This window comes from Anser anser, assembly GCF_964211835.1.
Source record: "Anser anser genome assembly, chromosome: 12".
Taxonomy (NCBI): domain Eukaryota; kingdom Metazoa; phylum Chordata; class Aves; order Anseriformes; family Anatidae; genus Anser; species Anser anser.
In genome coordinates, this window is record NC_139733.1 from 15,874,087 (window position 1) to 15,900,189 (window position 26,103).

Genomic DNA, 26,103 nt, shown 5'->3' on the forward strand with positions numbered 1-26,103 from the left:
GTTCTCAGTGTGAATGAAATCAGTATTGTGCCCTGTATTTTCTGCTGAATGAACGCTGAGCTTGCTGCTCCCTGGGTGTTAGAGGCAGGTGAGTTTGGAGGGCAGCCTCGGAGGGAGGACTCCTTGCAGCGTCAATGCTGAATTCTCCACCAGGAGAGATCTGGTGTGCTCTTATGCAAGAATGCAGTCTGAGCTAGGAGGCTTTTGATATCACTTGTACTTGGTGGTATTGCCCTTATGTAAATGTTAGGAAGGAAAGGAGCAGAGGATGCTATTTGAAGTGCTCAAGGATTACAGTAGTAGTCTCGTACCGTTGGTCAGGAGAGCCGCGAAGGCCGTGATGGTTATATATGTGCTTGTCTTCACTGTAACACCTTTGTGGCTTTAATGGGATGATGAGTAAATGAAATTGTAGGCTACCTGCAGGGAAGCGTGACTGTGTCTGGCAAGACTGCAGCCCAGGTGGACAGAAGTCAGGCGCAGAGCAGGTCTGCATCACAAAGCCTGTGCTATGTTTATTTTGAATATTCTGGCCTTTTTTGTTATCAAGATACTTCTGGTATGTGACTTATGGGAATATGTTTTGAAAACATAATGAGGCTGTACTGTGATAAATGCCAGCAGTGGATACAAGCAAATTGTTTCCTGAGCAGAGAGGTGAAACTGGTGATGTTGTATGAGTCTGTGTGTTTTGGGGAGCGTTGCTAGCTTTAGTGAAATGAAAATCTTTGTGATTCTGCGTTAAACAAGGAAGTGAAGCTACAAAATGCTCCATTAAGGTCACATTTATCTGCTGTTCAGAGGTTGCTCTTCTAACACTGTGCATGCTGCACCACCTAATCATGTGAGAAAGAGTGAGACAGGTGGTTACTGCCATGGTGGTTTCTGTTGTAAAACCCTTAAGGTTTAGGTACTTGCACTAAAAGGAGAAATGAAATAAAGCCCCCCTTTTGCCATTGTTAATTGACCCTGCAAACAGCCTGCCGTTATATATGTGTGGCTTACACATTTCCCAGATGAACTGTGCCATGAATAACGAGACCCAGATGGCCCCTTCTCAATTTGCCTGTGCTGATGGACTCGAGTCCCTTCGGCACAAGGACAACGAGCTGCCTCTGGGTTCCAACTGGCTCCAAGCTTGACTTCAAGCTTGTCCCTGGGGAAACAGTGCAGAGATGCTGGAGTTGGCTCGAGTAGTTATTTTGCCCTGATACTTGGGTTTTCATTGTCTTGGTTCAGCCTGACCCCGCTATCCTACCTAGATGCTGGAGAACTGAGTTTATCCATTTCTCTCCTTCGTATCTGCTCTGATTCAGTCAGTACTGGCTGAGGGAGCATCAGCTTTCCTGTGGAGGTCAGCATTGCATATGAACCTCTGCTCTGAAGTTTTATTTCTGTGTTTGCCTTATGCATGGTTATGGGTAAAATTCAGCGGTGACATGACCCCTCTGAGGTACCATATGGAGGGGTGATGAACAAGGAAGAGGATTCCTCCTTTTAAGAAATGCAGATAATGATGGTTAGCAGAAGTCTGAGGGACTGTGCAGGATGCACAGGCCAAGAGTTTTCAAGGTTACAGGGTTGTCAGGTGCATCCAATTATTTTTTGTCTGACTGCCCAAATCAGAAGAGCCTAAAAGGAGTTCAATTTTCAGGATGTAACGTGCCTTAGTCTTCTTTAAAGTATCTCATATTAGATACCTAGAATATCTGACTGTTTGAAAAACTTAGTCTTAAAGGTAAATGGAGTATATCTCTACGTGGGGGGAAGTGTCAGAGAATGGTTCAATGAGACAAAGGTTTTATTCCAGGTTTGGGTATGGTGATGTGGGATGAGTGGTTCCAAAGTGGGGCCCTCACCTACCACCATCACACGCCATCTGCAGTCTGAACAGAAGCCCCTCCATCCTGGAGGAGGAGTGCAGTTGCCTGAGCTACGTTTTCTGCTCAGCGTTTCTACGTCTTCTCAGGGGAAAAGATAGCAGACTGTTTCTTTTTCCTGCTGTGTTGCTCACACACAGGTAGCTTTGAGCTCACGTATTGCAGTCAGAGAAGTCTTAGACTATATTCCACAAGCGCTCTGGCAGAAACTGTGCTGCAGTACACTGTCCTTGTGGAAAGGGTGATGTTGCAGTTAGTTTAATTTGTGTTTTTATCTTGAGAAGGAGGTTGTTGGCACTGCTGGTTGTCTGGCTGACTTTGCTTCTTCCTAGCAGAAGTGCTGCAGGTGATGCCAGTTGCGATCTGTGGTCCGAGTTCACCAGCCATGTCATGTCTTGCACAGCTGATGCCAGCAGAGCGTATAAGCCATGAAAATGCAAAACCAAGCCCTTTCTAATCATCCGGCAGCATCTGTCTCTTCCTGGCCTCCCAAGCTTCTTTTTCTGAGTCTTCTTAATGGGGCGTCGTTAATGCAACTCGAAGCTGCCTGGCTGCCTTGCTAATGAGCTTTGCTGTAAAGCTGAGAGAGGAGGGTCTGGGGGAACTGGCCATGACTGGGGAGCCTTTGGTTTGCTCTTCCCTGGGAGGGCGTCTGCCCTGCCACGAGCATCTGGCAGCACTTGGCATGTGGGGCATTGCGTGTCCTCGTTCTGGTTTGGCTAAGTAGGAGACTTCCATGTCACCCTTGAACTGCATCCCTTGTAATTTAAAGAAAAGGCTGCACTAAAAATCTGTTTTCTGTTACTTATCTACATCAGCTCTGATGCTTTGGGACTGCTATTATATACATTATGTACATTATATACATTGGAGTAATGCAGAATACAGATCGCTGGCTTTGAACTCAGTGGGTTACTGAGGGTTAATGCACCTAGTGAATTTTTGGGATAAGGGACTTTAATCCCACTAGTTAATTTAATCCCCCCAGTTTGACAGTGTGTTCCCTGGACTATCTTCCATCTTCAAACTGCAGCCTGCTGGTTGGTTCCTGTACAGGCCTGCCAGTTGTGTTCTTGTTCTTAGGCTCTGCGCTGCTGCCACATCATCTATCGGACACGTGAACAACAGAAGGAATGGTGTGAAGAGTCCCGTGTCCCTTTTAAGAATAGATCTGTAGATTGTGCTCACACAGGAACCGAGAGGCTGTTTGGGTGACTGTCATCTGGGAAAGGGATATGCATCTCTTGGCAGATTCTGCATTCGGATGTCTGTTATTTCACTCAGTCATGAGAAACTCGTGATTGTAACTCCCTTATTTCATTAATGGGAAGCTGTTTGTGAAAATGTGTATGCATTCATGGGAGAATAGACCGTGTCTTTTATCTGATAGTCAGAAGAAAACTCCGCAGCAGAATCAAAGGAAAAAGTCTCATTCAGAATAGAATTTGTTGATGTTGTCTGACCACCATATGTTGTTTTAAATTTCATCCTTTTTTGGCAAAATAGAAAATAATCTCCCCAAAATATGGGAATCCAGGGCTGAGGAGTCCGTTTGAAAGTAATGCGCTATCAGAATGGATTAGCTGTGCCTGAAATATTTTCAGATTTATTTGCTGTCAAAGGACGGTAAAATATTTGAGACAAATAGCCTAGTTTTGTTTAGGAAGTTGTCCATAAAAGAGCCTAGAGAAATGGATTTAACCATTATTAATTTTAATTATAGAGAAAAAAATGATAGGAAATAAATTTATAATACTAAACTTTTTTCTTTTTTTTTTCTTTTTCCCTGCTGGCCCATTTCACAACATTTATTGTAAGAAATTGCTGGGAAGCCTAAACCATTGTCAGCAGGGCACGTGTTACAATGCATAACACTGCAGTGTCTTCACCTTACCTGCTTCACTTTAGCACAGTCCAATTAAAAATACAATAAATATGCCTAGATGGAGATACTGCCTTTTTTTTTTTTTTTTCCCTCCCTGTGAGATTTGCTTGAAGCTTCAGGCTTGCAGATGGCTAAGTGTCTTGGCTCAGTGATCTCTGAAACTCCCAATGATGCAAAAGCCCTTCAGGTAATGTTCCTGTGCCCCCACCCCTTTTAAAAGAAAAAGGCCTTGTTGCATCATCTTCTAAAAAAAATAGTGGTTTCCTTGTTTTGAAAAAGCTTGCTTTTTACAGGCATCAGTTTGATAAAGAACTAATTGCCGGTGTTCCATATGATTTAGTGCTTTTTGGTTAAATACTACCAAGATTTGATTTCTCCCTATTTGAGTTTTCATGGTGTAACACCGTTCCAGATTCCAGTAGCCAAGGCTCTGTCTCCAAAGGCTGCCTTGTTTTCCAGCAGTAGCACCAGGCTGAACTGCATCAGTCGAGAAGTGTGTCTGCATCAGGGACTGGGACTAAAACTGACTCAACTGCCACAGTGGCAAGTTACTGAGTGAGTATGAGCTGGGCTACGCGTGTGCCATTGTCTCTGTACCATTTTAATCGGAAACAAATTAGTGTGCGACCTTCCTCTTCGGAGAAGGCTTAAAAGAGTCTGAGTTTGGCACACCATCTAGTTAATCTACCATCATAACTAATGATTTCACCATTCAGACGTAAAGTACTGACCTTAAAGGATTTTTTCTGACACAGCGGATGGCTTGATACCATTTAAACACTAATGCCCAGGGTATAATCTCTCTGAACAGTATGATAGTTTTATATTTAAGGTAGATTGGGGATAAAATTTTGCGTTTTCATGTGAACTGTGAATACCAGTAAGGTATTCAGGCTGGAATTACCTTATCATACCTTTGAGGGCACTTATCAAATAATTTTTATTGGAAACTTAATATATTGAGGCAGAGTAAATGGAAAGCTGATCAGAATGCTAAGGAGTATCCCAGCATCGCGTTGCATTTGCTGTCTGCAGATATGCGGCATGGGTTGATTAATTTAGCACATCATCTAAAATCATGTAGCGTTCAGTACCGATTAAAATTATATGAAATTGTGTGTAAGAGATTTCTCCGTGTTAGCTTTGAAGGATCCTCTGTTCCCTGCAGAAGTGGTCGTGATAGGCACCGGCACAACTCCACCGACTGCAGGTGTTACGCTTCGCAGGCACCGGCACTGCACCAGCAGCCAGAGGAGTTGCTCAGGATTTAATTTCATGCTTGTGTATCTGAGTGTCAGATTGGTCGCCGTCTTTTTTTCAGTCGTGTATTTGCAAGTCTCTGAACATATATTGTGGTATTCATTGCTCCTCTGCCATCAGCACTGGCGTGATGTATCAAATCTAGCCTTGCAGGGCAAGGTCTTCTGCTCTCCTTTCTCTTCCTCTCTGTCTCCTGCTGTGCGCGCGTATTTCCCCCCCACCCCTCTATTTTGGCTGGTCCATTTTGAGCCTTCCTGGAGCATGTTCCTGCCCCTCCTATTGTCCCGATTTCCACTTCCCCCACTTTTCCAGGGTTCCCAGAAGAGCGGAGCCTCCCCATGTTTGCTCCGTGCCGGACCAGCCCGTCTAATTGCTGGCTTTCCTCCAGCATCCAATTCTGTGGGAGTGGAGCAGGAAATCACTTGGCTGCTCTCTGTTCTCGAGCTGTTAACTGTCTCCCAGCTGAGAAAGACTTGTGGAAGCCCGTTGTGATTGGTGTTAATAACTTAACTCTCGTAAATATTTTCTCCAAAACTTGTTCTCCTATTAGAAACACGAGAAGATGTCAGTTGAGTTTGTCACTTATTCGCATGTATAGCTTCTGGAACCGTGGAATTGTAGCACTGCACAAAAAATGGATAAATGTGCTCTAATGGCTGGAGCTGAATGAAATCTTTTAGCTGTGTGCTTTTCCACTGAAAGAGGCAGGCTCAGCAACACTGAGATGCCTGTTAAATTTCCACTAGTGTCATCAAGTTGATTTGGTAGAAAGGCACATCCCTGGTCCTTCCCAAAATCTGAAAAAAAGTAAGCTCTCTGAAATGTAGCAAGGTTTTGATACATTTAAAGCTCTTTCTTTTTTGAAATAATTTGACTTTGATACTTTGGCTCTTCCAGACCTTGATCTGTGGAAGGTAGAAATGAAAGTCGAGTTTTGGGTTGGACAAAATGTATTTTCAGCTTTTCCGGAAGACAGGCAAACCTGAAAATGCACCGCGTGCTCTGTCCTGTACCTCACACCTCTCAGTACAGGAGACTCGACTGACCCCAGCTGACACTGCAGAACAAAAGCACCTTGAGATTGACTCTGTGGCTTCCTGATGACTTTACCGGTGTAAGATACCGCCAGCAATAGCTGCTTGTTCCCACAGTGGTTTCTCCTGGCGTGTGTGCAGCGCTGTGCAGAATGCCTGGCCCCACCGTCAGCAGGCTGGGGAGCTGAGCCAGCCCGGCAAGAAGGCGGTGTCATGTTTTTTGGTGGAGACAGACCATTGCCTTCCCAGTTTGCAGCACAGCCAGAGATCTTAACCTGTCATCCTTTTTCCAGAGTTTTTGCAGTTATCCAGTAAACATATACCTTCTCAAAATTGCTAATGACTGCGGAATTACCGCACGTCTGTAAGGGGACTACTGTCATTAACGTTGGGCTGCCTAACAGTCACTCGGGATTTTATTTAGTACGTACCAATTTGTTTCTCTTTCAGTCCTACAGAAAATGTTTAGCAGCATAACTGGAAAGTTCCCTTCCACAGTTCTCTCGACAAATACTTGAGCTCCCCTCTCGGTTTGTAACATTCTTTTGGTGGAATTAAATTTGTGTATAACATGGCTCTTCATTATTTATAAGTATAGATAAATGTACAAATCTGTAAGTGTCCATACCAAAAACTTAAACTGTAAATATTCACCAGAACGCCAGGTTTTTAATTGCATAAATAAGATGCTGACTAAAGCAAATGTTCAATTTCACATTGAAGTTAGGCATTCATAAAGGCCTGGATTTGCATAATTTAATTTTCTGCACAGAGGATACTGAAAATCAATAGTATGATTCATAGCCATACCATGGCTGCCATGTGGCTCTTCGGTTCAAGCTAGGATTACAAAGGGCTTTACAGTTTCAGATGTTCTTTACTGACTCAGATCCTTTTTCCCTTCAATAAATACAGGCTATCTGGACATAGTTTCCTTCTTCCGATGGCAGGGCACAAGGAAAGGCTCACTGAGCACGTACCCACCTGCAGGAGTACCTTATTCCTTGGAGGTACCAGGGTGAAATCTTCCTTCTGCCTGCAGGAATCGTAGCTTTTCTGGGGTGAATAAATAAATAAATAAATAAATTGCTTCCTCTCTGTAGAGCGAGCTCAGAAAAGAGGTGCTGCTCTCTTTCATTTTGTAGTAATGGGGGGCTTCAGGTACATTTCCCAGGACACAAGTGTTTGTTTGTTGGTTTTTGAGTAATTAGGCTGCTTTATCTGAAGGCCTTTCCAGTCACCCAGCTAGGTTAGATCTGTTTTCTCTTCCTTGGATTTTTGTGGTCTCTCATCTTTGCTCAGTGTTTTCGCCAAGGTGTTTTGGGTTTCCTCATCCCCTACCTGTTCTTTCCTGTTGATACAAATGTCTTTTGCCTCTGAACCAGGTAGACACATGAGGGTAAATCAGAAGAGAGACTAAGGTACATGTTGTAATGTTGCCTACAAATCCTGATATGTTCCGGTGTTTCTAGTTCAGCCTGCAGTCAATTAGTATTTAGAAAGTTGCCAAGAAATCTGGAAAACTCATTCAAATCAGAGGCTCGTAATAAATTGCACAATTAGTACCTTTGCTCGCACAAGAGAAAAAATTGGCAGGGGCAAACCTGCAGTGCCTTTCCCGAGGTTGCATGACTTTTCCTACCATTTCAGGATTCCAAAAATCTGCAGAAATCCATTACCCATTTGCAGATAGAAGGCTGTCTACAGAGGTGTTCAGCCGTGCAGTGACTACATATGGGTAGAGGTACTTTGGGGGATTTTTTAATGCTTTAATTTGAATTATTCAGCTAGTTACGTATCAAATAAGCAATTTGAGATCAGTTGGACTTGAATTGCCATAGAGTCAGTTAGTGCATGCTTGTTTTTCACGTTCTTTGTATGCAGATCTAAGGGTTTTTGTCTGTGTGCGTTTACTATAGCACAAAAGTTTTCAACTATGGTGGTCTGAGGAAGGTGGTTGAATTTATTATAGACTTGTTATTGGAATTTGTGAAGTCACACACCTCCAGTTCGATTCAGTCAGATGCATAGAAACACTGAACAAAATTTACATGTAAAAAGATGAACAAACAAACAAAAACCCTACTTCCTCATGAAATCTGTGTGATCCTTTACAAGAAAAAAATGTTTGGGCGTATTAAAAGAAAAAAGCTGGGATGCAATGTAGGATGCGTTATTTTCTATTTTAGTTGATGAATTTAATTCCTCCTAGCTTGTGGTCCCTCTCTTTCATGTCATAAAGCATAGGTATTGCACACTGGATAGTTGTCTGACATGCAACCTTCCTCTGTCTTATGTCTGCTTTGCTTCAATTAATCACGGGAGATGATGTTACTTGAGCCTTGCTCTCGTTGAGACTGTTACCCCCTGCGCTGTGGGCTCGGGTCTGCAGGCTGTGTGTGGAGGAGATTCATTCTGTCCTGAATGAAGCTGTTCTACATGGGATTTTAAGACGTGGTTTAAAATAGATGTAGTTGTGGTAACAAGGATAACGTGAACTCTTGCATCTGTACTCTTTTAAGGACCTTGATAATTTGTGTGTAGATTTACAATTATTAGTTTGGTAGCTTGTTTCTCTAATGACCATCTTTAAGGTCTAGACAGAGGAAGATGAGTTGTCATAGCTTACATTTGTTTGCTTGTATATATCAGAAAATCCTTATGGAAATTACTGGAGTGTAGGCTGGCATGGCCGGATCAGAATAACGGTATGAGTGAGTCCTGGCTTTTCAGAATCATCTTTGGATGGTGGGTTTCCATGGATGAGGAACTTGCCTATTTTATTTTTTTTTAAGCAATGCCAACTTTGTAGTCTCTGCTCAGCAAAGATTTAAGCTTTACAGTGTAAACTCCAGGGAGTAAATACCAGTTTCCTAACAATTCCTGCTTCTTCTCTTCGCAGCTCTGACTGAAGGTTATGTTGGCTCTCTGCATGAAAACAGACATGGTAGTTCTGTGCAGATACGGAGGCGAAAGGCTTCGGGGGATCCTTACTGGGCATACTCGGGTGAGTTGAATTCTTCAGAACAGTGAAACATGAAACATCTCCAAAATAAAAATGTTTCTTTGCTCTATGTTATTACTATGCTCAGAAATTGGAGTTTAAATTAATTTTACAATGTATTTTCTGACTTTCTTGTGGCTTCCTATACACAAATCCAGTCCTTTCTTGCATTCCTGCCACTTACCTGGAGGGTTCTCCTTATTACTCTGCACCTTCTCTCAATCCTGCGTTAGTCTCTTAACACACCCCTAAAATGGCATATTCCCACAAACTTTTCTTTACTCTCCCTGTCTGGACAGCATTATTTCCAAGTTTACCACTTGCTTACTCTGTTCAGTATTCTGTGAAGATTGTAAGAATCCATACATATGTCCAGATGACAAAATACTAGAAATTTTGATAATTACCATTTCGCGTGTGTGTGTTTTTGCAGTAGGGTATAGTGTCGACAATGACACCTGTCAGTTCAGTATCACACCAGGATGAGTGCTGCTGAGAAGGTAGGGTGTGGAGGGTGTTTCTTTATTTGTCACATTGCTCTTAGAAGTCTTAAGAAAAACCTGATGTGTGCACAATTTTGTAATGCCACAAATCAAAATATGCTTCAGAATGGCATCGTAGACATACGGTTTGCGGGTTGGTTCAGGTATAGAAAATTACAAATCTGTATTTGAAGTTGTCAAAAAAAAAAAAGGAAATCATGTTAGTAGCTATATTGGCTCTCTGTGGAAAATTGCTGAATATCTAAAAAGTATTTATGAGGGTTTCAAGTATCATAATGAACTTGTGCATGCTTTTTTGGGGGGGAATATCTGAGGTGCATTTCAAACATATGGTGCTTGTCTAAGAGGAATGTTGTTCAGGCCTACCTAGTTTTAGCTGAAAGAAAAATACTGTTTCCTTAGAAGTCTGAATACTGATACTGGATAAACAAGCAAATGTTAATTTTTGACTGCCAACTCCTCTCTTTTATGCAGACCATGAATTTCATTGGAAGTGAATAATTTTAGGTAAGGTTAGAGGTTTTTTCCATTAATACACAAAATACCAGATGTCGCAAATTTTCTTTATTAGATCTCAAAATTACAAGCTGCCTCATTTGCAAGCAAAGTATTGTATTTTTATGAGTAAAATACATCTATGCATTTTAGAAATGTAGGACAAACGACTGCTTTTTGTTGAACTTTGAGGTTATCATCAGATGGACAAATCCTGTCATGAGATTTATTTCCATGCTTCAGCTTAAAATAACTCATTTAGATTTTAAGCCCCCAAACTCATAAACAGTGGAAATAAATAGAGGAAAGATTTTTATGCTGGAATGAATGGCCTATTCTTATCTGTTGTCTTGTATAAAATATTGCAAGTTAAGTGCCACTTGGCAGGTTTATTTTGTTTCTGTTACTGAAAAATGTATTTAGAATATTCATTGCTGGTAGTTAAATCAGAATGTTTGAAAAGGACAAAACTACTGGAATTAGTCAGTTGTCATATATGTCAAAACTTTTCATTGGAATTAGTACGCTTTTTTAACTAGTCCTTTGCCTTAAAAAAAAAAAAAACACACCACAAAACCCAGGAAAAAAAACAACAACCCCTCCTCCCCCAAAATCTCATTTATTTTTTTTCTTAATTCTATTTTTGAGCTCATGTAGTTCTTCCTTTATGAGTAATATTGGTTGTTCACCCCTCCAAAAGAGCTTTTACCACCCACTAATCCTTTTAGGTTTATGTCAAAATAAAATGTATAGTCCTGATGTGTAATTATACCGTATCTGTTGGGTTTTGCATCCTTTTGTCTATTGATAAATCTCCTGCTTGTCTGAGAAAAATAGCCAATCTTTTTTTCGGAGAACAGATAGTGACTTCTCAGTCGTCAATCACATGCCATTCTACCTGATTAGCACTACCTAATTAGAACCTTTTTGTAACTATTGCTGATAAAAGGAGTAAATTAGGAGACGGAAAAGGTGGAAATGATATATTTACCAGTACTTGTCAAGAAACCGGGAGAGGATATAACATTTTCTCAGGATGCTTTGTCAGGCTACTGTTTGATCAAAGAAACTTGAAATGCCATTCCAGGGGAGAAGTGGTTTGGCACCGACTATTCCAGCTGCAGAACGTGGGTCTTTGCCAAAGCTTTCGTGACATGAGATACAGGTGTGAGCAAACAGTGTAGGTACGGCATGTCCTGACTGTATGGACTCTGTGCGTACTGCATCACAGCAAGCCCACCCTGGAAGTAGCTGGAGGTCTGGTGTTCTCCTGAACCGTATTGTGGCCTCTGACTGCAAGGAGGAGCAGCTCCGGTGCTTCAGCTTGTGCTGAAGACGCAGTTATTTCTGAAGGAATTTTCCAGGGTTGATGTGGTGTACTGCAGGAGTCTCAGTGTTGCCAGCATCTCCCTGAGAAAAGGAGGAAGCGAAGGCGAGCAATTAGGTGGGGAAAGGAGCTTCTGCTCTGTTTGGAGTGGATGTTTCCACAGGCTGCTGCTTTGTCACGTCTTCCTGTGTGGGAGTTCTTCTCTTCCGTCCCCTCGCTTGGTTCCTTCCAGCTCTATGTGGGACATTCAGCCAATTCAGTCTCTAATCAGATGCTTTTTGCCCACATTTGTTCATTGAGGTGGGCAGGGGTAATGAAGATGCCTAGCTTTCTGTGTTAGGTTGAAGATAGGGATAAATGGTGGGTGGCTGAGCCCAGATGTCAGACAGATGTTTCTTTCTACACAGGCGCAGTGAGGAGGATGCTCATGTTATCTGATTATTTTTCCTTGCCTCCCCATTCCCTGGAGTATTTCCTAGGAACCCTGAGCAGGGCTTGGCCAAGCAAGTTATATACTAGTGAGTGTCCTGTGGGAAGGGTTTTGGACATAGCAAGGAAGTTTACATCAAACTTCACTGAGCCTACAGAGTGAGAAACCTGCTCTGCAATAAGCAATTAGTCTGTGTCAGTGGTTTCCAAGCTCTTTTATAGGTGTTACCTGGTAGGCTGCTTTCCTTCCATGTCCTCAAATGTGCAGGCCAGCTCTCCTCCACTTAGTTGTACAGCAGCTGCTGGCCCAGCCCCAGCAATTACAGGCAGGGAAAAAAGCTGTGCTGGACTGTATGATGCTGAATTTGAAGTCTCCTCTAAGGGAATTTGCCAACTAGAGTAAATAAGCCCGGGACAGCTTCTGCCAGCCATCAATGGACAAGCGTGGGCAGAGCTCAGTGCTGACCAGTAGGCCCGCATCTCCGCTGGGCCTACATTAGGCTGAACTGTGGCTTTATATTGATTTCAATTGAGCTTTACTGATTTATAGCCACTGAGGCCTCTTTACATTTATGGCTGTGCTTCCCTGTTTGCAGAGCTTTTGTATTTTCAGGCTTAAATGTTCTGTAATAAATCTTGAGGTAGGATGGGAGAGGTCTGAAAGCAACCAGCCGGTTGTGGTTTTCCTGCCTGGGGGCGGAAAAAGGGCACAGCCATATAGCAGAGAGCCCTCAGGTCTTTATCTTCCACAGGATATATCTGTCCTATACAGTGCTTATCAAGTGACTCCTCTGTAGCCTGTAGAAAACACTACTGCTTCTCCATGTCCCTTTTGTGCAGGAAGAGTGGCCTAGGAGCTGCTTTGAAACTCTGGAGATCAGGAATTTTCCTGGTTTCACGAGGTATGTGTGGCATTACCACGTGTTGCTTGTAACATTGCTCCTCTCAGGCGTGAGAGTTGGGAGAGGATAAACCTTCAACCACTAATGAGGAGTCAAATGAGCCTCGGGTCAAACATGCACCCATGAACCCAAATGTCCCCACAGAGAGGACCCTGTGAACCTCTGTGCCCTGTGCACATACTGCACATGTACTGTACACAGAGCTCTCCCTTCACTGTCCAATTGTAAAGGATGGGATTTTAAACCTTATAAAATAAGCCTGTTGTCTACAGACACAATTCTGACTGTAACATTCACTCCAGTTGAGAAATAAAACTCGCAAAAATAAAGAGCAGATAATTAAATGAAGGCCTGTTTTAAATGGGTTTTGTCAAAAAGACAGAAGGAAACACAATTGGCTTTTCAGAAGAAACTTCATTAAGTCTGTGCTAGTAGCTCCTTAAACCAAATTCAGGAGTGAGCAAACACTGACAACAGAAGACAGTAACTTGTCCTTAAATAGGAGCTGCAAGAGTGAACAGAGACTGAGATCTCCTAGATGTTCTTTTTAGGAGTTTGCAGGAAACTCTAACTACATTTCTAGGCGGGTTTCTCTGTACGCTTGTATTTGTGTATATATTGGCAAAGCATTTATTCCATGAGCGTGTCTTATGGCTTGCCAGAGACTTCCTAAATTGCAACTGGCCACGTTACTTGCAGCGTAATGGGAATGTGAAATGGGCGCAGTGCAGCCAAAGCAAGAAGTAGGTGTGGATCCTGAATGTGCTTCAGGGCAGGCCTGCTGGATTTCTTTTCACCATAATCTTTTCTGTTAGGCTAACCACTGAATGAAGGACAAGTCTGGAATGATTTTTAGCACATTGTTTAATTGCCACAGAATTCAGCACAATTCTAATATCTGTAATAGCAACAGATAGCAGTGCAGGTACCTTGTCATCAGTGTGGAGACATTTTTGTAAATATAAACTATTTATTAAAAAAATTGAAAAGAAATCCTATGGAAACAAGCTGTTGAAACATCTACCAGATTCAGGGCTTTCTGACTGGCCCTCCCTTGTACATTGTGTGCTATTTCACAGTGTAATATTCCAGACATTTGAAGATGACTCTCAGCTGTCAAGTGTTGTATCTGTCAGGGCTGAAAATGCTTTGCCAGTGGCCTGACTAGATCCTGTTTTGCCATGCAGTAGCCCAAAAAAGGCTAGCGAGAGGGTCAGGACATTGGGATGAGATTCTCTTATGAGGTACTGACTCAGATGCTTGTATCTTAAGTGGTAGTGGATCTGAAAGGCCTACCTGTTGCCACTCTAGAAATACGAACTTTCATATACATTCTTCTGAAAAACTTTTATGCAAAATTAATGTAACAGTTGTTGCAATGAGATTATACAAATCCAGGAGTAGCTGTGGGGAAATAGCACTCTTTTCTCTATTATTCAAATCAGGAGACTCCTTGTGGAGTCTTTAGATGTAAGTGAAGATGTAATGTCAAACCATGCCCAGTATTAATGCGTGTGATCAAAGGCTGTGAAATGGGGGGCCGCGCTGTCCTTCAGCAGGGGATGCTGTAGACAGGCGATGGTGCTTTTGTCACTGGGGTTTCCTGGATGAGTTGTGGTGTGGGTGCTGGCAGGGCTGGTGTACCCTGCTCTCTTGGTGGCTGTTCTGCTGCTCAGCCCTAGTGCTGCAAGCTGACTCATTCAAGGAATACTCCCTTTGAAGTAATCAAAAACATTTGGACGTCTCAGAGAACAAAAAAGCAGACTCTGGCCAATGATGTGTACATGCTCTTTTTACTTGTTTATGTAACTGTGGCTTTGTAAAGAGAACCCTGCGTAGAAAATGCATACTGTTGTTTTTTTCTTTTTAATCTTATGGTATTTTCAAGGCATCTTTTTCCTCTTTGTACCTTTGATAGCTCTCATTTTCTGTGTGAAATTATTAGCACTATTTATAATGCTTCTGTCTTTCATGCTTATTATTACTGATGTGGTTTTTTTTCTGTCTAAAATGTTGAATCCCTTCTCCCTGCCACTACCATGAACATAAGTAGAATTTAATAGAAGAAAAACAGGATTCACAAGGGTAGAGATGACCTTGCAAGTGGGGAAAAAAATGTCCATTAAGAATAGGATTTTTGGTCACCCTGTCATGCTGGTGTCCACTGTCAGTGTGTGAATGCTTTGTTCTACAACACTTAAGTAGTTATTGCTGTCCTTTAAGATGCTGTTATTTAAAATATAACCAGTGGTGAATATAAGAGCTAAGTGGTGTTCTCAAAAGCAATTGCTGGCATTAAAACAGGAAAGATCAGTAAAGGTTATTTCCTGAAATAATAGCAAATGGTGTTAACTGTGATGAAATGTAACTTGGTGATGTCTTCTGTAAAAGTGTGAATTTTTCTCTCTTTGCTTAGATTGTTCTCATTAAATAAGCTGCTAATGTGAATTGGACAGGAAATAATCAGCACATAGTAAGGAAAGCATCAAGACTTATTGAACTGAGAGGTAACTAATGGACTATTTGCTGTGGTCAGTATTTCACTCTTTCTGTCCCTCAGAATAATAAATCTTAATATTGACCAAAACTCTGGCATGCTGCGTACATGGTTATCGTCCCACTCTGAGTGTACTCACCTCCTTTAAATGCAGAATAGTTGAAAAGAGCAGGTTCTGGCTCTCCCTTTTTTGCTCTTTAAAGCTGACTGTCTAAAGGGGGAGAAACCTGAGAGATCCAGAAAAAATATTCCCTTTAATATCTGCTCTGATCAGTAAACTGAGCTTTGAATATTTTATCTGCGTTCATCAGAGATGAATGGTAGTCTTCACTGAACTCTGCTGAAACCAGCTGTGTTGCATTCATTTCCATGTGCAGTCTTATTAGAGTAACAGTTGTTCCAGAAATCAGTGCTACACGCTTTCATAAAAGAAACATGGAAAACCATAGTTTGAGAATTTACTGTTACTGCCTAAGCATGAGACCAGATTTCTAATGCGCACAGCTAAAGCAAGTGGCACACTGCTGTGTGGTTTATCAAATAAACAGGAAATACCATCTGTACATTTTGACTGTTTGCATTCTGATGGTACTTGGTCATAGGTCTTCGCGTCCATGAGCTAGGCACTGCGCAGTGTGCACTAGACATATGTTGTCTGAGGTATCTGTATCAAAACATGCATTCGCCAGGAGGGTGTCAAAGAGAATGCTTTTTGATTCTTCCGTAGCTATTCAGAGTTTTGAAGTAACAAATATGAAATAGTATCTTTTTTTTTTTTTTGGGTCATAGGAATGAATAAATAAATTTCCAAGTTCCTATTCCTGAGAATAGGATACGTCTTCCTAACCATAACCTAGTGTAAATCAGGAATTCACAATCACATGGCTGTATTGAGTATTTAACACTAGCAGCACTCAAAGAAGTGCCTGCCTCGCCAGAAGCAGTCCAAGTGTAGTCTGTGGTATCATTTCTGCTAATCCATATTGCTGGGGAACACAAGCTCTGATTGAGAGTATTGTCATTTACTGTGTTTGTCTATTGGCAAGTTTCTATGTAATCTGCTAAGAAAACCTCAGATAGTAATTTAGTTTCTACTTAGACACAGACACAACTGCTTTATTGAATACCAGTAATACTGTTTTCTGTCTCTTCTTGCCACCTTTTCTTGTATGCAACGCTTACATTTCATTCCAAGTACTGTCATAGTCAATCCTGGTATCCAGTCTATAATGAAATGGTTGGCTGAATTTTTAAATGTTGGACACGGTTATGGTAAAATTGCCTTTTTTCTTTTTTGGCAAGGTTCTTTCTGTAAGTTGATTGTTTTTCATGACTTAAATGCATTAAAGCAAATCCCTGATTTCTGAGTGCTCTGATTTTTTTCTTTACTGTTTTTGAGGAGATAGGCCATTGGCAGCTGAACAGCTTTGAGAAGCTTAAATACGAGGTGCAAATAACCAGATGTTCCTTCAACTTCAGTTCTTTCATGAAGTTTTTCCCTACCACAGCACAAAAGTATTAAATAATTGTAACAGATGCTAGATGATATCTTCAGAGTTTCAGATGCAGTTGTTCCAACGGAACATCAAAGTATATCAAAGTATCTTTACGTTGTGCTGCTGCAGTCACAGCTCTTGCTATCTACGATGAAATGAAGACACACAAAGAGCTGTTTTTGGTGGGGAGGGGGAACCCCTCACTTTCTTAAGCACGTACTGTTCTTTTTGTTGCATTTTCTTTGAATGTGAACACTGGGACATTTGTAGAAAACCTTTGGAATGACAACAACTGTTGCAGTGTTTTACAAAACTGAAAATGTGCTGAAGTGCAGCAAAAAGTTGCGTCTACTGAACTGATTTCTAGGCTTTGAAATAGGAAAGAGTATGAAATACTTCAAGCTCTTCTTTAGACAAAAACAATTGAAAGGCATATATTTTAAACATAGAGAAGAAAGATGGAGTATTTGGGTAGCAGCTGTGATACAAGCTCAGCAAATGGGCTGGAGAATACACAGAAGGTTGGAGTCTGCTGTTGCCTTGACGTTCTTGAATGACTACAATAATACATTGAAATTCCAGTCCTGGTTTAATATGTAACTGAACACATATAGAAGAATAACAGTGGGAGAAAAAAGTATGCAAACAGCAAGGATACTGCAGTGAGAAACAAACCAAATGGAGGAGCTCTGAATAGCCTTGTAGTGTGGATTTTTTTTTTAAAAAAAAGGGGGGGGGGGGGGGGGGGAAGAAAAAAGCTTGGCACAAACATTTTTGCAATAATCCAAGTATGAAATAATCAAGGCATGAATCAGAATTTTTGTTGCAGGATGTAAGTGGAGCCTTTGTATGAAAGAGCTGAGCAAGGCCAGTAGTGCTGTTGATGCAATAGTTGTAGAATTATTTCTATTATTTTTTGAGATGGCTGCTTTGTGTCATTCCAGTCACTGTCCAGAAGATAATCTTCCTTTCAGTATCACTGCCTCAGGAATTACCCCATCTCTTCTCTACCCTTCCCCAGAAAGTATATCTGTCTTGCAGGATGCAACATCGAAGACTTGCAGTTTTTGTCATGGTCTTTGAAAAAGCAGCTCCTGCCCCCAAAAGGAGTACATCTGCCGCTGGATTGCCCCGCAAAGAGAAGAGTGAACAAAGGCAGTGCTGCAGCAGGCTGCTGGCAGGGTATTCCCATCCAGCTCCTCATCGGCTGCCGGTGGTGTAGTGTCTGCCAGAGGTGGCAGAGGTGTCCTGCGTGTCTTCTAGGTTAAATGTCACATCTCCATTAGAGAAAGGTAGGGTTGGAGAGTCTCATCTGTATAGGTTCTTTGGTGTCCTTTAGTACTGCAGTGTGAGTGCTTAGCAGTTGGTAGTTTTAATTCTTGTAACATCTCTGAGGTCGATGTGTATACGTGGTGGGAACTGAAGGACGGGGCAGTTGAACTCCTCTGATATACCTGATGCACCCCATGCAGTGTCAGAAATTCACCAAAGTCCCAGTGCTGTGCTGTTTCTTAGGCCAGGCATCCAGCCTTATCAGGTGCTAATTGAAGAGATCTTGGTTGCTGTGGAGACCCACTCGTCCTGTGGGAGACCTGTCAACAGTTCCGGCTGTTGTGAAGTTCCGAGCTAACATGAGGCCTTCCCTGAGGTCATCCCACCACCAGCATCATCCCATCATCCCATCCCCAGCAAACTGGGCTGTGCTGGCCGCTGTGCTGACACTCACGGTCCTCTTGGTGCTCTCAGGTTTTTCCGGTGGCATCAGGACAGTGTTGGGCTCAAGCAAGAAGTTATTATTTTCCTATTCAGTGCACTGAACATTTGGGTCTAAGTTCCAAAAGTTTCTATTAAAGACTGCGTGCGCCCAGGGAGTTGGATGGGCACACTTTTAACCATCGAATTAAATAAATATGAAATCCTGCAATGGAGTGCAGAGCTGTGCATATAAATTACATCTTTAAGCAGCACTTGAATGAGTTTCTGGAAATGTTTTTAACTCTCTCCACTGAACTCACAAGGGTCATCTCTGTAGCCTTCCAAACCAAGGAAAGTGTATTGGCACTGGAATGATTTATTGAAGGGGTGTGTTACTTTGTGGTGTAAAAAGTAATGTCAAGTCTTGCTGAGCACCCAAGTACCCAGCTTCTGTTTCTGGAGAGCTGGGAAGGCCAAGTGGGTTTAATCCAATCGAACCCTGAATGAATGTGTCCTGAGTAGCCTTTCCCACCCCCTCCTGTCTCTCACCGCTGCACAGTTGTGAGGTGAGTTAGACTGTGGGCCGATAATGTTTGCAGGACAGCTGGTAACGTGGCTCATTTCATTCATGAGGAATTAGGAGCCCCACGTCCTGTTGCAGAGATGAAGGTTGCAACTTGAGCTGTCGCAGTAAGGAGTGGTGGGCATTGCTGGCTTGTGTAGGCCTTTGGTTGAATCCTCAGTAGGGTGAGAGACTTTTGAGACACGTAGTTGCTTTAAAATCCTTAAGTGGGCTGAGCTGAACAGCAAGCAGCTCTTCCACCAGCAGTCTTCACTGCCTTGAGTATTAGGCTGTCTGTCTTTTCTCTGTCACAAAGCTGCCTGTCATCTCCTGAGCAGTACTGCAATTTCACTTAAGGCAGTCTGCCCTACCCACGACTGAAGTAAACCTTTCCTCCCCTGCATTTCTCTCTGAATGCTGTCTTAATGTGTGTTTGCTCCACACTGCTATAGGATTGCAGCCTTGCAGGTACACACAGGCACATCTGTGCTAGTAGAGCTGCTGTCAGGTAGGGTCACGTTGTGATCGTAGAGACCGGGGGACACAGAGGGGCTGGGTGCTGGGCCTTGGATCACCCATGTGTGCCTGAGCAGAGGGCTGAAGCTGCCTGGTGGTCCACAAAGCTGGCTGGTGCTGCTTTTACCCTGCTATAACTAGAGCATTCAGAGCAATGTCTAAGTTGTCCAGCTGCCAGAAAGCTCAGGAGGAGCTGTTTCACCTGGGGTTCATTATTTCTGACTCACTTTGGAGACTTTCTCAACTGTCTTCGTGTATAAATTTCCTCAGAGTCTAACAAAGGAAATGTCCCGCAATTGACTGCCTGAAGGTGATCAGTATTGACATGTGGACTGCAGTTTCTGTTGCTTTTCCTACGTGGATTAGTGAAACAAATGTCTCCTGTCTCCTTCCCAACTGACCTGTAATAAAGTTACAGCTAGAGACGAGGTGACAGAGGTCCCTTAAGTGCTGCTGATCACGTGCATTTGCACCGTGCTGCACCAGGACCTCACAGGACTCCTTGGCTGTATTTCACATCACCAGGGCCTCGAGCACTGCTCAGTCCCAGGTGTCGAGCTCCTGCACAGCAACGCAGCAAGTGGACGCGCTCAGAATGAGGAACTCAGCGGTAGGTGCTTTGCTTTGCATCTGTGTGAATGTGTTTCTCAAGTACAGAAATAAGATCTACCCCGAGGTAACGACAACAGCGAAGTCATGGAGAGTTTAGGTCACTTCACGTTCAGTCTCACATGCTGCCTTTACCCCAGAGGTGTGGCGGTGTGTCTCGGGCTGCTGCTGGAGCCTTCTGCCCCTTTGGGGTATGAAAAGCCATTTTGCATGCCAGATGCTAATCTGCTGCTAACCAGAGGGGACGTGAACTTTTCAGATAGACTACAACTTGCAAGCTTCTGTGGCACTTCAGATCATGTTTTTAATTTGTATTTCTGTTGTTGGAGACTCGTAATTGAGACACTTATCTGCATGACACAGTATTGTCATGTGTTGATCTCTAAGGAACAGGATTTACTGTATGAAGTCAAATTCACAGAGAGAATTTGATGCAACTTTTGGAAAGAAGGGTTTGGGTGTATGTAGTCCAGATGCTGTTTATGTTGCACAAGGGCCCCCCAGGTGTCCTCGGGACTTAATTGCTCTCAGTGCAAACACAAAAAAGTCACTTCAGCCCAAAATTCCTACAGAAAATGTGCAGTCTGAGAGGTGGCTTGGTGCTAAACGCATTAATGGCTGAAGCATAATGGTAATGAAATGAGGACTATGAGCTGGAGCAGGTACTGAGAACCTTTGCTTTCTGTGTGAGCAGGGAAATACTTCATATTCCTGTGAAAAATGTCTGATGCCTAAGAAGCTTTGAGCCACTTTTGTGAGCTTTGTTAGTGTTCTCTGCCACAGTTCCCTGCATTGGTGCTTGCCCTTCACAAACCCCATAGCAATGCTGTATCTCTAAGATCACCAGCTGCTCTCCAATTTGGTGAAAATTCGCCCTCAGGTTCAAAAATGGTGCAGAAGGGAAGGGGATGGACCACAGGTGCACATTGAAGGCTCAAATATATAAGCCTGTTTCCTTAGGAAATTAGGCTAATCCATGTGGGCCCCTATTCAAAATTGCAGGCTCCTGTGAGTAGCTTTTCAGAGCTTGTGCCAGTTAGGTGCTGTGTTTCCATGAGGAAGTCCCTGCAATTTCAACAGATGGGTTCTTAAGACCCGGGGAAGGTCTGGGTAGTTCAAGTGATCAGGACACTGGTGACAATCCTGTTCCACTGTGCTAAATGAAGTACAGCTGCTCAGAGGAAACTGTTCAAGCCCCTGCACTTTCCATTTGAGTCCGTGGTCCTGATCAGGTGTGCCAGGGAAGGTCACCTGCACAGGAACCCTTGGAAGAGTGTGTGCTGGACAACCATCTGCTTGTCATTAACAGACCTTAAATTAGGGAAGGTGCATGGTTCGGGGTTCATTTCATGGCTTCTGTATGAACTGGAGTGCAAAGTACAATAAACATTTCCAGCTTTTTTCCCAAAGTACTGTTGGAAAGTATGATAAAAAGTAACTGCTGGGAAAGTAGTTTTGCTGAGTTATGCTAATTTTGAAAATGCATAATACTCCATAGGCTTTTAAGAAGTGATACTGGGCATATTTAACATTCTTTCATGTTAATTTCCTGGCATATGGACATCTCAACTTATTAAAATAAATAAGTACTTTCAAATTTAATGAAATGATGGAGGAAATGGCCTTTTTTCACATTCACGTCCGCTTCGCTGGATAATTTAATGTTTTAAAATGTAAGTTCATATTAAAGTTTAAAATTCAAGTATTGGTTTTTGAAATTCTGTAATAAAAAGGTTTTGCTGTAGGAGAGATGTATGAATTAGTGCGCATGATAACACGATTTAAAAAGTGTAGCTGGTGATTTCCTCTGGACAAAATGCTAGCTGTAAATCCTCCCACTACAACTCTCAGAGCTGGGACAGTGCTGCGATGCCCTGGAGTAGCTGTTTTTTTTTCAGGAGCATTGCCGCACAGCCCGGGTCGGACTCATTCCCGAGTGCAGTGCTACCTGTGGAGGAGGTCTTCCTCCATTGTTCACCCTTTTTTCATCCAGTGTTGCATCTCACTGTCCCTTGGAGCTTAGACTATAAGCTCCTTGGGACAGAGAAGGTCATTTGTTTATGTTGGCTGGCAAAAGGATCTTTATATCTTCCTTTATACTAGATTTGTATATTTGCTTCCATGGTCTTTGTATCTAGTTGGAAAGATTTCTTTATAGCCTTAGGTGTTGCTGAGTTGTTAATAAGTATGGGAAATGCACTTTGGTGCTCTCTTCTATATTGAGGGAGAGGAAGAATTCCCTGGAGGATAAGTAGTGCTTAATTTAATTGACTGGAAATAAATATTTGAATCCTACATATTTAATGGAAACCATTGTGTTTGAATGTAGGGATGTGCAGCTGATAGAAGTGTGCTGTCTTGCATTTCTTGAGAGGCTGCTTACCTGCTGTGTTGGAGCCAAGGATGGCTTTATTTCATTTGAAGGCAGACTGGAAACTGAAGAACTTATTTTCAGGGAGAAAAATGGCAAGGGACCCAAATGAAAAACCTACTCGGCTGAGGCAGAGGTGACAAAGTTCACTGTGATTATATTGATTTTAAATTACTGTGTAGAGCTGGGACTAGCCTATGTCTGGTCCTGCTCATGATGAGAGGAAGAAAGGAAGAAGGCGTGAATATTCCTCTCCCCTCCTTTTCCAAATATTTTGTTACCAGAATGATAACCGAGAGCAGTCTCTCTGTCCTGATGATCCCACCATGCAAAGGCAAGGGCATTCTGTCATCCTCAGCGGAGCCGAAAGGGGCGAAGAGGCACCGTGAGACTGAAATCTGTTTTTTCTTTGGCAGCCCAGCCCTGCACGCTGCCTGCCTGCGCCGGGGAAGCGTGCGGTGCCCTGTGCAGCGCGTAGCAGATGCCTCCGGTCTGTGTGCGCCCCCAGCTCTACGAGAGATGACATTAATGGGAAACAGAGCATGTCCGAGTTAGATGCATTTTTCGTAAAAAGTACCGTGATATCCTATACCACAAATTATAACTAAGCTAGAATTAATAGCAATTAACAGCACCGATATTCATTTACCAGAAGTTTTGCAGAAAAGTCATTACTGCTTAACTTCGTGCAGTTTGCATTCATTTCGCTCTCAATGAGAAAATTATTCAGTCAATAAGAGTTAATGTTTTATTTTAGACCAGTCTTGACTATTTTAGTATCTAGTGTGCCTTTTGGGAACAAGAACTAAGAGCAAATAAAGCTAATTGTGATAGAAATTTGATACATTATCGTAACAAAACTATTAGTTGCTGTATGACTGAAAGAGTGCAGAAAAATGTCTTGTACCTGCACTAAATCTAGGGAAGTTGTGACGGGAGATGTTCTGACTCCTTGTTTTGGTGTGATGAAGAGAATGCCTGAGGCACCCGGGTAGGGAAGATGATTATTTCTGTGTCTTCTCCATGGTTTTTTTCAGCCATCTGACATAGCGTGCATGCCTGGGTCTATGCCAAGCAGCGATGCAGCCTCCAAGTGAGACTTTATTACTACAGTCCTAGCTGATTAATTTTGTACCAAATTGTATGGGCCTGATTAGCCTGGAACACAGTAATGCTGTTTTAAAGATCTCTAGTGCATCCATTACTTCTGTTTCCCGTGTGCTTCTTCACAAGGAAAACATTTATTTATTACCATCGCATCTTCAGGTATGGTCTGGACCATAGGAATCACCCTGAGCTCACTTTGGCTCATGTATATGTTACCTTCAACTTTGACTTCCTGGAGGGAATCTCTAAGATATACTTACCTTGTAGCACTTCTGTGACCTCAGAGATTTTTTCCCCCCATCATGTTAAGGGTGGGAAAAGGAAAGCAGTTCCCTGTCCTGAGCCATCCAGAAGACCGAGACAGCAGAGAGTGGAACTGAAATCAGCCTTCGTAGATGTGCTTCATCCCTTTCAAGGCACAGGCTACTTCTGTAAGTGGTCGCACACCCATCTCATCCAGCCAGCATGGCAGGTGCTTGGTGTGTTTTCCCATCAGGGAGGCCCCAGCAAGCTGGAGCAGGAGCTGTTGGGTTTAGTGAGCCTGCAGGGCTGACGGTCCCTGCCTGTTAGCGCTGGCTCTGCGCAAGTGGGAAGAGCTGGGTGGCTCTGCAGCAGGGCAGGGCTGCTCTTGCCTTCCCAGCTCTTCAGCATCTTTAATAAGATGTTGCAATAGCTTTGGGGTGTTCTTGTCATTTTTTGTTTTTAATTTTAAGTTCCAAAGTACATTGTAACTCCCCCGTAGAAGTGCAGGTTAGAATAATCTATCTGTGTTTTGCTGATTGCAGAATTTTAATACCTTTATCTAAAAAGCATTTCTCAGGCTCTGCTTGCCTCTTAGAAATCCCTCTGTTCATTAAATCACTCCTGAGGTTTTGCGTAGTTCAAGTCTTAAATAAATGAAAAGAAAATAAAATAAAGCAATCTTCCTACTGTCCCTGGAAAAGCCTTGTGCCCTTATCAGCATCCTCCGACTTTTCCGTGGAAAGCAAATACACCCCCTCATGCCAGTGCCCATATACGAACAGAGTCTCAGTATTTCTGCAGGATCGTGACTTTTGTGACCTCTTGCAGTGAAGTGTTTGCATGAATAAATAATACAGCATGCTGTTGGCTGGCCTTCTCCATACTGAGAACAGCGGTGGTGTGAAGCAGACACCACTCAGACAATTGCGCGTTTGAAATGAAGCACGTTTGTTGAGTTGGGAGGAAATAGAAATGGGCATGGGAATCTTCTCTGCATGCAACGTGCAGTCAAGTGTCACCTGCATAGCCCCATCAGAAGGCCCCTGTCCTAATCAGAGGTTTCATATCTGGTGGAGAGACAGGTCAGACTTCTGGAGGCCTCCCGGGGCTTACTGATGTCTTCCGAGATGAGGGCGCTTAGCAGAATCAGCTGAGGTGACCTCTGTTTCCCAGCACGTGGCAGTTGTGGTTTCTGCTGCTTTTCAGCTTAGGTCAGACGCCAGCTAGAGGTGATAGGCTTGGGTCTCATTATCTCTTCTTTTCAGTCCTCGATTTCCTTGCCTCCACACATTTTGCAGGGCAAGCAGGCGATCAGGCCCAGTCAGCATGGGTTTATGAAAGGCAGGTCCTGCTTGACGAACCTGATCTCCTTCTATGACCAAGTGACGCGCTTGGTGGATGAGGGAAAGGCTGTGGACGTGGTCTACCTTGACCTCAGTAAGGCTTTTGACACCGTTCCCCACAACATTCTCCTCGAGAAACTGGCTGCTCGGGGCTTGGACTGGCGTACGCTTCGCTGGGTTAGAAACTGGCTGGATGGCCGGGCCCAGAGAGTTGTGGTGAATGGAGTCAAATCTGGCTGGAGGCCGGTCACTAGTGGAGTCCCCCAGGGCTCGGTACTGGGGCCGGTCCTCTTTAATATCTTTATTGATGATCTGGATGAGGGCGTCCAGTGCACCCTCAGTAAGTTTGCAGACGACACCAAGCTAAGTGCGTGTGTCGATCTGCTCGAGGGCAGGAAGGCTCTGCAGGAGGATCTGCATAGGCTGGAGCGATGGGCTGAGGTCAACTGCATGAAGTTCAACAAGGCCAAGTGCCGGGTCCTGCACCTGGGCTGCAACAACCCCAAGCAGAGCTACAGGCTGGGAGATGAGTGGCTGGAAAGCTGCCTGGCCGAGAAGGACCTGGGAGTATTGGTGGATAGTCGGCTGAATATGAGCCAGCAGTGTGCCCAGGTGGCCAAGAAGGCCAACGGCATCCTGGCCTGTATAAGAAGCAGTGTGGCCAGCAGGTCGAGGGAAGTGATTGTGCCCCTGTACTCGGCTCTGGTGAGGCCGCACCTCGAGTACTGTGTTCAGTTTTGGGCCCCTCGCTACAGGAAGGACATGGACGTGCTCGAGCGAGTCCAGAGAAGGGCGACCAAGCTGGTGAGGGGTCTGGAGAACAAGTCTTACGAGGAGCGGCTGAGGGAGCTGGGCTTGTTCAGCCTGGAGAAGAGGAGGCTCAGGGGCGACCTCATCGCTCTCTACAGTTACCTGAAAGGAGGCTGTAGAGAGGTGGGGGTTGGT

At 43.4% G+C, this 26,103-nt stretch overlaps 1 protein-coding gene across 2 annotated transcripts in view; it reads left to right on the plus strand.

Annotated features, from left to right (window-relative positions):
* The window catches only part of PTPRG (protein tyrosine phosphatase receptor type G), a 407,047-nt gene that overhangs the window by 79,860 nt on the left and 301,084 nt on the right, over positions 1-26,103 (plus strand). Inside the window, exons 1-2 of one of the 2 annotated variants that reach the window (XM_083795085.1) lie at positions 4,035-4,320; positions 8,962-9,066. Coding sequence is in view for 1 of the 2 variants with exons in the window: in XM_083795084.1 (XP_083651210.1) it covers positions 8,962-9,066 (105 nt within the window). In the remaining variant the exon portion in view is untranslated. Of the gene's footprint in view, positions 1-4,034; positions 4,321-8,961; positions 9,067-26,103 lie in introns of those variants that run through there. The other variant, XM_083795084.1, reaches the window with a different exon arrangement.